Genomic DNA, 14,772 nt, shown 5'->3' on the forward strand with positions numbered 1-14,772 from the left:
GTGGACTACAGTTATGCACAGAGTGGATTACTTTTAATATGTGATTAATGTTGTGTTACATGTTTTTGGTGTGTTGCTTTTATGTTAATTTTTTTATGTAAAGTGTCTTTGTGTACCTTCAAAAGTGCTATACAAATAAAATGTATTATTATTATTATTATTATTATTATTATTATTATTATTATCATTTAGCCCATAAAAACCAGTGTAACACCAGACATAGCCATCTGATGATGCAACGTTGTCTTTGTAAGACTAATTCCTCGATTCACCTTTGTGTTAAAGAATGGAAATAGCTGTTGATTTACTGCCACTAGTTTTGGAGCAAATAATGGAAATGGTGACGTCAGTGATGTGCACTTGATTTAAGTCCCCTAATGCAGAGAAAGTCTAATTCATCCGTTAGAGACCTGGATTTGGGATTCATGAGGACGTTGGTTACTTCTCAACATGAGTTTTATTTCTCTGAATGCCGTCGTCTCACACAAGTTGCTGCTTGCTTCATGCTTTCAGTCTTGACGCATGCCAAAGCATTTTTTTCTGAATGCTTCACATATTTTATTTAATGCACGTCTGGACAGACAGAGGCGTCGTGTCCTCAGTAAACCCACTCGGGCAGTTATGACTGAAATGATCATCCTGATGAATTCACTTCGTACAATCACACTTAACCTCGTTTTTTTTCTTCTTTTCAGTCTCATTAACTCAGTAATAATGATTTCACAGCAGTTTGTGTTGCTTAACAGCTTGACTGTTACCAGGCATTGCTGTCATTATTCTAAACTCACGTTACTTGCACCAAGTCATATTTTAAAACAGTCATAACCTGAATATCTGCAGGCTCAAACTCACAATAAGTATATCTTTTAACGTGAAAATTTGGGCGTCCAGGTACCATAGTGGTCTATTCCGTTGCCTACCAACACAGACATCACTGGTTTGAATCCCTGTGTTCCCTCCGGCTTGGTCGGGCGTCCCTACAGACATAATTGGCCGTGTCTGCGGGTGGGAAGCCGGATGTGGGTATTTCTCCTGGTCGCTGCACTAGCGCCTCCTCTGGTCGGTCGGGATGCCTGTTCGGGGAGAGGGGGAACTGGGGGGGAATAGTGTCATCCTCCCATGTGCCACGTCCCCCCTGGTGAAACTCCTCACTGTCAGGTGAAAAGAAGAGGCTGGCGACTCCTCATGTATGGGAGGAGGCATGTGGTAGTCTGCAGCCCTCTCCGGATTAGCAGAGGGGGTGGAGCAGAGACTGGGATGGCTCGGAAGAGTGGGGTATTTGGCCAGGTACTTTCCATTCTGTCTTTAGTATTTACTGATCCCACATTCCATTAGAGTTGATCTTCATGGGATGTCTGATGTCAGGATGAGGTGGAGATGGTTGCTAAGCGCTGTTTGGCTGTGTCAGTCATTGCTTTCTAAACAGTCGATTGGGTGATGCTTCTACATGTCGAAGTTGAGAAATGCTCCAGAACTAAATCCACAGACCTGCAGTTCATAACACATCTCAGTTGAATTTTAGTGTTTCTCATGATTCCTGTTAGAGGTCATTTTGGGAAGATGGAGGCACGAACTTACGTTTGCGGCAGCCTCACCCAGTACCGTCCATGCAGTGTCTTTGTCCACGTTTGTGTCTAAGTTTGTGACGTCGTTTGATGGCTGGGAGAGTTGGCGCTGGACCGACTGGGAGAGCTTGGTCTGCTGCGTCCTGTGGGCCCAGGGACCACGGCCCTGCCTGGAGCTGCGTCCGAGGAGGAAACGTCGAGGGCGGTCTGACAGGACACGGAAGCGGGGCAGGCTAAGCTAACTGCTAGCCCACGCAGACCGGCAGTCTGACAGTCATCCTGGCGTTCGCCACTGTTGGACTGATTTTTTTGTAGTTTTTTGTAGTTTGGATATGTGTGTTGTTGTAGTTTGGGTGTGTTCTTGTCTTTGTGTTGCGCTGCTGGGGGCAGGGGGTAACTATTTTGGTTTCATTTCATGTGTGCAAGTGCACGGACTGAAATGACAAATAAATGCTCCTGATTTTGTGCAACATCAGAAGTGACCAATGCCCCAAACCTCAGCTGACCTTAAAATGACCTCTGATAAAATGACTTCTGATGAAATGACCTCTGACGAGATGACCTCTGATAAAATGACCTCTGATGAAATGACCTCTGATAAAATGACCTCTGACAACATGACGGTTTATAATACAAATATTTATTGGTTGATAAAAACATTTAGTTATTTAAACTTGAATTTTTGTTAATAAAAATTTTTTTAGCCTTTAATGCAGTTTGTCATTACAGTGTTACATCACACACAGTTCTTCATCAATCACTTCTCCTCTTCTTCATGCATTTCCCCTGTGGTTCATGTTCATTTGATGCTTCGCTGTTGTTTAACATAATGAGGAATCAGCTGTCACCACAACCCACCCGCCTTTCAGTCTTTACCATTGAGCCTGTGTACTCTGAAACACTCTGTATGTAGTAATATAGTATTTCAACATAGATACTCATACATACACATACTTATATACATATATACACACATCCAGACAGACATACATACATACGTACATACATATATTAATATACATATATACACATCCACATACATACATCCACATATACTAATATACATATATACACATATCCAGACATACATACATACATATACTTACTTACATACATACATACATGCATAGTATATACTTACATACATACATACATAGATACTACTACTACTACTACTACTTTTGACTGTTCCTGTTAGGGGTCGCCACAGCGGCTCAATATACATACACACACACACACACACATATATATATACATACATATATACATACATATATATATATATATATACATATATATAGAGTAATATATATATAGTAATGTGTGTGTATATGTATATATGTATATATATAAAGATAAATAAATACATATGTCAGGTTAGGATTAAATAAAGAAAAATTAATTTTAATCCTGAACTCAGTCCTAACCTCACACACACACACACACATATATATATAGGCAACATATATACATACATATGGAGTGTGTTCTGCTGTCCCATGTGAAATATCCAGTGTGTCACTTCCTGTGGCGTGGGACTGTATTTCATATCAGCTTTGAAATTGGGTTTCACTTCCTCCTCGCCCTCCGCTGCGTGTCATGAGAAGCCGGTGTGTGTGTGTGTGTGTGTGTGTGTGTGTGTGTGTTTTCTTCTGTGTGTGACGTCGGTGTGTTTCTGTGTCTCAGGCCACCAAACAGTTTCTGGAGGAGATCAACAAGTGGACCAGTCAGCATGGCGTCTCGCCGCTGTCGTGGGACCTGGCCGTCAAGTTCCTCATGGCCCGCAAGTTTGACGTCATCCGAGCCATTGAGCTGTTCCACAGCTACAGGGTAAGAGGTGTGTGTGTGTGTGTGTGTGTGTGTGTGTGTGTGTGTGTGTGTGTGTGTGTCTGTACAACACTAATTTGATGATTGCAAACAAATCTCCCACACAGCTCATCAGTTTCCTCCCGTGTGATGGTAACCGTGTGTCATGATAGGAGAGGATGGCTTCCAGACGTCCTGCCAGTCACTCAGGGCAGCAGCAGCCTCGCAGATGAACGTCTTAATACATGATGGCAATACACAAACTCAACAAAACCACATGATAAGCACAGCCAGATGTACGTGTGTCCGGAGGGCGGCTGTCTTCACTTCCGCACAGAGTTCAGTGAGCTGGTCCAGCATGTCGCTCATCACTTCACTGTTTCACTGAGCATATCTGCAGCCCTGCAGGCCCGCGGCCCCGCAGCCCTGCAGCCCTGCAGCCCTGCAGCCCCGGCCAACATACAGATCACTTAAGCAGATGCACCCAAAGACACAGCACTCTCTCTCTATCTGTCTCTCGCTGTCTCTCTCTCTGTCTCTCTCTAGCTGTCTCTGCAGTCACAGGAGCTGGTCTTATTTCAGCGGTGACTGTTTAGCCGGCATATAAAGAGGTCATTTCTAAAGAATTACACGCACACACACAAAATATTTATTCGACTGGGTTTAGTGCTGATCAGCTCCGGGGAACAGAGTGTTTTCTACACGTCATTTGTCAGGATAAACAGGGGACATTACTCAGTGATGTTTACGCTGAATTAAGAGAGAAGGAATAGGTGAACAACCAGACAGATGAGGGAGGTTAGTCAGTTAATCGATAGATTGATTAATCATCTATCCATTATCCAAACCGCTTATCCTGCTCACAGGGATGCTGGAGCCTATCCCAGCAGTCATTGGGCAACAGGTGGGGAGACACCCTGCACCATCACCCAGGCCATCATAGGGCCCCCCCCCACACACACATTCACACCTAGGGACAATTTAGTACAGCTGATTCACCTGACCCACCTGTCTTTGAGTCACCTGACCTACATGTCTTTGGACTGTGGGAGGAAACCGGAGCCCCCGGAGGAAACCCACACAGACACGGGGAGAACATGCAAACTCCACACAGAGGACGACCCGGGACGACCCCCAAGGCTGGGCTACCCCAGGCCTCGAACCCAGGACCTTCTTGCTGTGAGGCGACTGCGCTAACCACTGCACCACCATGCCGTGATTTATTAATCAGTCAACAGAAAATTAATCTTACAGTTTTGGTCATTGATCAATTGTTTGAGACTTAAGTCAGAATACCAGACATTTGTTTGATGATGTTTCATAACTGCTAAGATTTGATTGCGTTCCTCTGATTTATATCATTATCTAATTACTACTACTTTGGACTCTGGAAACTGAATATTCGCATCCATCAGTATTTTAAGATGGTGCCATACTATGGTGACTCGCCACGAGCCGCTTTCACTTTGTTTTCGTGTTATATGTCACTTTTGTTGCACAAAATGCGCCTTGCGCAAATACACATGATCTCCAGACTCTGCTGGACATAAGATTAGACGTTCCCAACAGCTGGACGCCGCCGGACTTGCTGAGAGATTACCTATAACAGGTGCCACCATGGAATAATGGCCGCAGACAGCGCTACAGGAGGCGAGGTAAACAAGGTGGTGCCCTGTGATGCTATGACGGCGTCCTACCCGGCTTCTGATCCCCAGCATACTGTTGTCTAACGTCCAGTCCCTCGACAACAAGCTGGACGAACTTCATTGCCGAATAAGTTCTCAAAGGGACATGAAGGACTGTTGTGTGTTCGGCTTTACAGAGACTTGGCTGGGCCCTAATACTCTCTTCTTCACCTCTCTTCTGCACTCCCTGTTACTTTGGACAGTCGTGGCCCCAAGTATTTAAACTCATCCACCTTCGTCACCTCCACTCCTTGCATCCTCAGCATTCCACTGTCCTCCCTCTCATTCACACATAGGTATTCTGTCTTACTCCTACTGACTTTCATTCCTCTTCTCTCCAGTGCATACCTCCACCTCTCCAGGCTCTCCTCCACCTGCACCCTACTCTCACTACACATCACAATGTCATCCACAAACATCATCATCCATGGAGACTCCTGCCTGATCTCATCCGTCAACCTGTCCATCACCACTACAAGCAAGAAAGGGCTCAGAGCCGATCCTTGATGTAATCCCACCTCCACCTTGAACCCATCTGTCATTCCAACCACACACCTCACCACTGTCACACCTCCCTCATACATATCCTGCACCACTCCTACATACTTCTCTGCAACTCCCCACTTCCTCATACACATGAATGTGTTGCCAAATATGACAACAACAGCATCATTAAATCCGCAGATGACGCCACAGTGATTGGAATGATGGAAGTGGAAGATTTCACCATATGGAGCCATAACAACCTCTCTCTAAATGTCAATAAGCCAAAAGAAATCATTGTTGACTTTAGAAAGATCAGAGAAAATCGAATTCCTGTTTCCATCGATGGGTCGTCTGTTTAATCTGTGGAAAGTTTAAATGTCTTTGTTGACACATCACAGACACCCTCACATGGTGTCTCAACACCAATCGCATCCTCAAGAAGGCGCAGCAGAGACTGTATTTTCTTAGGCATCTCATGCTATGAATACCAAAACTCTTATGAACTTTTATGGCCGTGCCATGGAGAGTGTGTTGTCAGACTATTACAGTGTGGTTTGGAAACCTGACCACTCAGACCTGCAGACTGCTGCAAAGGACTGTAAAGACAGCAGCAAAAACCACTCGCTGCAAAAGAAAAGCCCAAAACATTATTCAGGACACCAGAACATCATCATCAGGACACCAGCCGCCCCACTCATGTTCTGTTGTCACTCTTTCCATCTAAAAAACGCTACCAGAGCATCAACTCACACACCACCCGTCTCACTAGTAGTTTCTTTCTACAGGCAGTCAGGTTGCTGAACAGCTGCCACATCCATAGGCTCCTTACATTGTTGTATTATCGTGTACTTTTCTATATTGTGTATATGAAGTATGGTTTCTGTGTACATAGTCTATGTAGGTCTGTAGGTTTTTTTGGGGGGGGGGGTCTCTTTGTCCTTGTGTCCTTTGTCTTAAGGCAGAGAGCCAGAGCACAAGATTTTCACTGTATTCCAATACACACGACAATGAAGTTGAAGTTGAACTTATTTTTGATTTTAATCCAACTAAGTAATCAGTCATCAGTTAAAAGAATTGATATTTTCATCGATTATGAAAACAATCGTTAGTTGTCGCCCTAACTGGAAGCAGTGGTCTTTAAGTCAGGCTCCTTTTTTAAATCCAGTGTGTTTAGCTTGACAGAAGGAGCATCTCAGCTGTGCAGTATTTGGTTTTCAGAAACCAGTCTGAGGGTTTTGGGTCTTCTGTTGGACATGAGGAGGAGAAACGTTACGCACAGAGAAGCTTGACTGAACACAGAACTTAACAACTATAACCCAAACCTTTTCTGTCCTTGTCTCTTTTGCTCTCCGTTGACCTCCAGGGTTTCTTGAGGCTGTCGCCAGGGTTGTTGGTTACACGGGTTTAACTTCCGGCTTCGGCCTAGTTATGGGGAAATATTCATTAGCGGGAAAGGTTAACATCAAGAATAACGTCAGCTGCTGGGTAGAGAAGAAGAGGAAAAGCAAAAAGCAGATGTGTTTCTTTGTCTGATCTCTCGTGGTGTGACATTCACTTCCTCCTCTGGATTTAAAACCAATAAAACGTGGTTGGCCCTGTGGGGTAACTGGTGAAGGTTTGAGACCGGCTATATCGGATGTCACCGTTCAGAATCAGACTCGTAAACCTCTCGGTTAAACGTTATTTTCTCACCTTCTTTTAATTGAAGTGATCATATGCGAGTTTACTTTAGAGCGTTTTTTAGAATGTTTGGTCAAACTCTTTTTACATCCCCACAGCTGTCAAGTAAGTAGATGCCACACATTTGCCAGTGCATCTACTTACTACCAATGAATCTCAGTGCAGAGATGAAGAGGCGTGCTCCGAGCCGGTGGGGTTTTTATTTCTCAGAGAAATAAACTCCAGAAATAAGCCCCAGACGCTGTAAACAGAGGCAGGGCCCTGTCTCTGTTTACAGCAACACACAGGATGTTGTGTTGCTTTAAAGCCTCCTGAGGCAAATTTGTAATTTGTGATATTGGGCTATACAAATAAAATTGACTTGACTTGACTTTCTCTGTACCTGATCATCAACCAATCAGGAGAGAGCTTTACAAGCCGGCATCTCTATTGGTCTCTACGTGCTGTCAATCAGTTCGTGCTTTCACGAGGCTCTTAGGCAGAAGTGAAGGGGGAGATACTTTCCAAATAAGAGCTCCAGAATAAGGAGGAGCTAGTAGCTAAGAGCTAGCTAAGCTAGCTAGCTAAGCTAGTAGCTCCTCCTTATTCAGGATCCCTTACTGCTCCTTTTTAAACACTGTTATAAAAACATAAAAAGCGAAATTAGCAAATGAGATGAATTAACCCAACCCTGTTTTGCACTGAAAATGTTTTGATTGGATTTAAGTGAAATTAACTCATCCTCTATTGAATGTAATCTGAATATAAAAGGAATATAATGTACGATCTAATGAAAGTGAAATGGAAATGGGGCAGTTGCAAGTGAAGAGACGGTGGCTGACAGGAAGTGGTTTGACGGAGGTCAGACCGGTCGTCATCCAGAAGTTTAGTCCCGGCGGAGCAGACTCTCAGCAGATAGAAAACAGAGTCCCAGCAAACAAGCTGCTGATTGATGTTTTATTTTTTATTTTTCAGGAAACTCGTTTAAAAGAAGGGATCGTCCGACTCCAACCACAGGAAGAGCCGCTCCGCTCCGAGCTGCTCAGTGGCAAGTTCACCGTGCTGGTAATGCATATGTAGTATATCTATATACACATACACATATCAGAATCAGAATCATGTTTAATGGCCATGTAAGTTTGCACATACATGGAATTTGACTCCGGTTTTGTGGCTCTCTGAGTGTACTTAACATAGACTAACAACACTACAACACAACAATCTTCACATATATACACAAGGATGGACATGCATACATACATACATACATACATACATACATACATACATACATACATACATACACACACATACATACATACATACATACATACATACATACATACATACATACATACATATATCTCCATCCATCCATTATCCAAACCGCTTGTCCTGCTCTCAGGGTCGTGGGATGCTGAAGCCTATCCCAGCAGTCATTGGGCGGCAGGTGGGGCGACACCCTGGACAGGCCGCCAGACCATCACACAGGGCATATGTATATATTAAGATATTATATCTTAATATTCTGCTCCTCGCTTGTTGAGCACTTTTATCTGCAACATTGATGGTTACCGGAAAAAACGCTATATTAAACATACATACCTACATATATACATACATACATACATACATCCATGTGTGTGTGTGTGTGTGTGTGTGTGTGTGAGGGTGTGTGTGTATGTGTGTGTGTGTGTGTGTGTGTGTGTGTGTGCAGCCTGACTAAAAAGGTGTGTGTGTTTTTACAACTTTACCAAGATTACAGGATTCCATACATTAAGAACTTGGTCCATTGGAGATGACTATTTTACACACACATACACACACACACACACACGCACACACAGACACACACGCACACACACACACACACACACACACACACACACACACACACGCACACACACACACACACACACACACACACACACACGCCACAGTGAGATAGGTTCTCCACATTCTTCTGTGTGACGCTGCTTCAGATCCTGTCTGATGTATTTTTAGTCTCTGTGCCGCAGACGGGGGCCAGTTTGCCCACACAAGAGTTTCCGGAGAATCTCTGGATGTTTTTGGGAAAGCAGACTGTGGTTCTGTGCTGCGTCAGAGACCAGAACACTTCGGAGCAGTGACACGTTTGAAAGAAACGTGCTGCGTCTCGCTCAGGAAAAACAAAGGGGTTTGTTAGAAGTACCCCCCCCCCCCCGAGTCTTGACATGATGTGCATCTCCTGCTGGATTCCTGACGGCCATGTTTGGCTCTCTGTCAGAATCCAGGATGTGAGCCAGAGCGCCTCCCTGTGGCTGAAGTGTATTCTGCATCTTTACATTGTGATCCACATGACGGTTCGCTCCCCACACATCAAGCTGTTGGTGGTTAACAGTGGTCCTTAAAAAGGGCGTCTTAGGAAGATTACGTTTCATTTCACAGAAACCCCATGTGTTTTGTGCTGGTTAAAAAAAACAGTGAAGATAGAGATCATAAAGATACAATGAAGATAGAGATCATAAAGATACAATGAAGATAGAGATCATAAAGATACAATGAAGATAGAGATCATAAAGATACAATGAAGATAGAGATCATAAAGATACAATGAAGATAGAGATCATAAAGATACAACGAAGATAGACATCATAAAGATACAATGAAGATAGAGATCATAAAGATACAATGAAGATAGAGATCATAAAGATACAATGAAGATGGAGATCATAAAGATACAATGAAGATAGAGATCATAAAGATACAATGAAGATAGAGATCATAAAGATACAATGAAGATGGAAATCATAAAGATACAATGAAGATAGAGATCATAAAGATACAATGAAGATAGAGATCATAAAGATACAATGAAGATAGACATCATAAAGATACAATGAAGATAGAGATCATAAAGATACAATGAAGATAGAGATCATAAAGATACAATGAAGATAGAGATCATAAAGATACAATGAAGATAGAGATAATAAAGATACAATGAAGATGGAAACCAAAAAGATACAATGAAGATAGAGATCATAAAGATACAATGAAGATAGAGATCATAAAGATACAATGAAGATAGCGATCATAAAGATACAATGAAGATAGAGATCATAAAGATACAATGAAGATAGAGATAATATAGATACAATGAAGATAGAGATCATAAAGATACAATGAAGATAGAGATCATAAAGATACAATGAAGATAGAGATCATAAAGATACAATGAAGATAGAGATCATAAAGATACAATTAAGATAGAGATAATATAGATACAATGAAGATAGAGATAATAAAGATACAATGAAGATAGAGATCATAAAGATACAATGAAGATAGAGATAAAGATACAATGAAGATAGAGATCATAAAGATACAATTAAGATAGAGATCATAAAGATACAACGAAGATAGAGATCATAAAGATACAACGAAGATAGAGATCATAAAGATACAATGAAGATAGAGATCATAAAGATACAATGAAGATAGAGATCATAAAGATACAATGAAGATAGAGATAATATAGATACAATGAAGATAGAGATCATAAAGATACAATGAAGATGGAAATCAAAGATACAATGAAGATGGAGATAAGAAAGATACAATGAAGATAGCGATCATAAAGATACAATGAAGATAAAGATCATAAAGATACAATGAAGATAGAGATCATAAAGATACAATGAAGATAGAGATCATAAAGATACAATGAAGATGGAGATCATAAAGATACAATGAAGATGGAGATAATAAAGATACAATGAAGATAGCGATCATAAAGATACAATGAAGATAGAGATCATAAAGATACAATTAAGATAGAGATTATAAAATACAATGAAGATAGCGATCATAAAGATACAATTAAGATAGAGATTATAAAATACAATGAAGATAGCGATCATAAAGATACAATTAAGATAGAGATCATAAAGATACAATTAAGATAGAGATCATAAAGATACAATTAAGATAGAGATTATAAAGATAACATGAAGATAGAGATCATAAAGATAAAATGAAGATGGAGATAATAAAGATAGAGATCATAAAGATAAAATGAAGATAGATTATAAAGCTAAAATGAAGATGGAGATCATAAAGAAAATGAAGATAAGAGATTATAAAGATAAAATGAGGATGGAGATCATACATAAAGATACAATGAATGTCGAGATCATAAAGCTAAAATGAAGATGGAGATCATAAAGATAAAATGAAGATAAGAGATTATAAAGTTAAAAAGGGGATGGAGATCATACATAAAGATACAATGAATGTCGAGATCATAAAGATACAATGGAGATGGAGATCATAAAGATCAAATGAAGAGGGGTACAGTGTTTCTGTACTCTTGGTTTTGACTGCTATTCACAGGCACTGATTTGTCAGATCTGATGCTATCGTTTAGCTGTTATCTAATTTTTTCAGGTAGAGGAAATGGAGTTGGTACAACATATTTAGAGATTCATCAGTTCCTAGTACCAGGCTTATACTGGTCTAAACTGGGGTATCCATCCATCTGTTATCTGAACCGCTTATCCTGCTCTCGGGGTCGCGGGGATGCTGGAGTCTATCCCAGCAGTCATTGGGCGGCAGGCGGGGAGACACCCTGGACAGGCCGCTAGTCCATCACAGGGCTGATAAACTGGGGTATCTGTAGCCTTTTCCCAGGACTGGAATGTGTTAATGTGGAGGACTGGGAACCAGTTTGAACACTGAAGAAGAGCATGCCACACTGGCCACGCTGATTCATTTAAGATTGAAATGTGGGTTTGAAAGTTGTGCTGATTTTATATACACCTGAATCCAAATTTCAGAAATACTTTTTCCCTACCCCCCCTCCCCTTTTTCTCCCCAATTGTGTCTGGCCAATTGCCCCACTCTTCGGAGCCATCCTGGTCGCTGCTCCACCCCTTCTGCTGATCCGGGGAGGGCTGCAGACTACCACATGTCTCCTCCAATACATGTGGAGTCGCCAGCCGCTTCTTTTCACCTGACAGTGAGGAGTTTCACCAGGGGGACGTAGCACGTGGTAGGATCACACTATTCCCCCCAGCCCCCCCCCCCTCCGAACAGGTACCCTGACTGACCAGAGGAGGTGCTAGTGCAGCAACCAGGACACATACCCACATCAGACTTCCCTGTAGGGACACCCGACCAAGCTGGAGGTAACACGGGGATTCGAACTGGCGATCCCTGTGTTGGTAGGCAATGGAATAGACTGCCCCGCTACCCGGACGCCCTAAATTTCAGAAATACTTGACGTGTACACATTCTGATATTACTTTGTTTTATATCCACATCTATCAAAGTTTTATAAAGCAGATTTGTGGAATTTTAAAAACTTTCTTGGCAGTTGAAACTGGATTCTGGTTCTGATGGTTAATCTAAAATATTTGTGTTTCTGCTTCTGACTGTCCATTAAATGCCTCTCTGTGTTTCTGTGTGTGTCAGAGTGTGCGAGATCCATCAGGTGCGTCTATTGCCTTGTACACGGCCAAACTTCACCATCCCAACAAGACGGGCAACCATGTGGTCCTGCAGGCCCTGTTCTACCTCCTGGACCGGGCCGTGGAGAGGTGTGAGAGAGGGATAGTTCACCCCTGAAGTGAAAGATCTGTCATGATCTTCTCACCGCTTTACCAGAAGAAACCCAGATTAGTATTCTTTCCATACAACATTGGAAGAGTTAGCCAACAAAATGTCAGAGCAGCTTTCCTCCAGACAGTGGCAGTAGAGGGTGGCAGTTTGTCGAGTTCCAATAACGACAAAAAATGGACATAAAAGAACTCTGAGTAGCTTGTGCAGCAGAATTCAAGTCATCTGAAGCCATACAATACATCTGACAGAGGAGAAGACCAACACTTAAACCAGTATGTACTGGGAATCTTCGCTTCCTCCTTGGCTTTTAGATCAAACCTGGTGGGGAATGTTCAAGTTCAGAAACGTACGGAGATGTTCTCATGAGAACTTCTCTGAACGTTCCTGGTGTCAGATAACCCTCAGCGTTGTATGGAACTAGAACACTAATCTGGGTTTCTACCAGGATCTGTGTGTGAGGCGATGATTACAGAATTTTCCTTTTGGGCATGAGCTGTCACTAAGAATTTGTTGTGGACATGCTGTAGGTTTGGTTGGAAGTCATGTGGGGAGTCCATTTTTCTATCGATCAATCAATTAAACCTTCAGAAACCAAGATGTACAGAAGAAGAGGAGAACCTGTATTTGCCTTTAATCACCAGGTGCCTTAGTTGTGCTTCAAGGTTGGCTTAGATGAACAAGCAAATTTACCAATTCCGACCTTTTAATGTCATGATTTCCACTGATGTTTCCACTCCAAGATGTTGATTTTTAACATTCCCTCAGTTCACCCAGAGACATTTCAGGAATCTAATGCGACTTCCATCCAGAAATACTTGGCATGCTGTTTTGAAAAGGTGGACAGATCATATGTGCATCAAAATTATTATGAATTTTTATTCTAGTGAATACCACATAACAGTTGCTTAGGGTCCAGTTAGTTGCAGAATAAGATCTTAGGTGTTCATGTTGGATGTGAAAGCTGCAGCCGTAGAATCCATGTCTTTTTTCTTCTCTTTTGCCCACAGCTTCGAGACGCAGAGGAACGGTTTGGTCTTCATCTACGACATGGCTGGATCAAACTACACCAACTTTGAGCTCGACCTCAGCAAGAAGATTCTCAATTTACTTAAGGTTGGAATGCCAGTGGCAGCATTTTACTTGCACACAGTAACTAGAAAGGAAAATTAAAACACCGAGAAAATTATTTTCCTGATACAGAGAAAATAGATTTATTCAAAATTTCTGAGAAAAGGGTCCTACATCCATCCATCCATTATCCAAATCGCTTGTCCTGCTCAGGGTCGTGGGGGTGCTGGAGCCTATCCCAGCAGTCATTGGGCGGCAGGCGGGGAGACACTCTGGACAGGCTGCCAGTCCATCACAGGGCCCACACACACACACACACACATATTCACACACACATATTTACACCTAGGGACAATTTAGTATGGCCAATTCACCTGACCTACATGTCTTTGGACTGTGGAAGGAAACCGGAGCCCCCGGAGGAAACCCACGCAGACACGGGGAGAACATGCAAACTCCACACAGAGGACGACCCGGGACGACCCCCAAGGTGGGACTACCCCGGGGCTCGAACCCAGGACCTTCTTGCTGTGAGGCGACCGTGCTAACCACTGCGCCACCGTGCCGCCCCAGGGTCCTACATACAAATCATTAATCAGCATTGTAAAGCCGGGGTTGATTTCATCATGTGTTCTGATCCCTCATAACTTTGATGTGGATCTGTGATGGGTTTTGCCTTCACACCAACCCTCGTGGAAAAGTAGCACTCAAGTGTTTTAAGATGGAGGACCCAAACTCATTAAAGCCACAGTCCTGAATCTGCTGGTGTTACTGGACCAGTGTGTCTCTATGTAGGTGGTAGCGAGGTGAGTGTGGGCTGAGCTCCATTCCAAATGAATGAGAGTCAGCAGGGCTCTTGTTTCAGAAACAAACCAGAAAACCTGGTTGAACTGGAGTTTTCA

The 14,772-nt window shown here is 42.5% G+C and overlaps 1 protein-coding gene across 1 annotated transcript in view; it reads left to right on the forward strand.

Annotated features, from left to right (window-relative positions):
* Window positions 1-14,772, forward strand: part of ptpn9a (protein tyrosine phosphatase non-receptor type 9a) — a 50,241-nt gene that overhangs the window by 16,052 nt on the left and 19,417 nt on the right. Inside the window, exons 2-5 of the mRNA XM_056281226.1 lie at window positions 3,252-3,395; window positions 8,177-8,266; window positions 12,656-12,780; window positions 13,810-13,915. Of these exons, the coding sequence (XP_056137201.1) occupies window positions 3,252-3,395; window positions 8,177-8,266; window positions 12,656-12,780; window positions 13,810-13,915 (465 nt within the window). The remainder of the gene's footprint in view (window positions 1-3,251; window positions 3,396-8,176; window positions 8,267-12,655; window positions 12,781-13,809; window positions 13,916-14,772) is intronic.

This window comes from Lampris incognitus, chromosome 6, assembly GCF_029633865.1.
Source record: "Lampris incognitus isolate fLamInc1 chromosome 6, fLamInc1.hap2, whole genome shotgun sequence".
Lineage (NCBI taxonomy): Eukaryota > Metazoa > Chordata > Actinopteri > Lampriformes > Lampridae > Lampris > Lampris incognitus.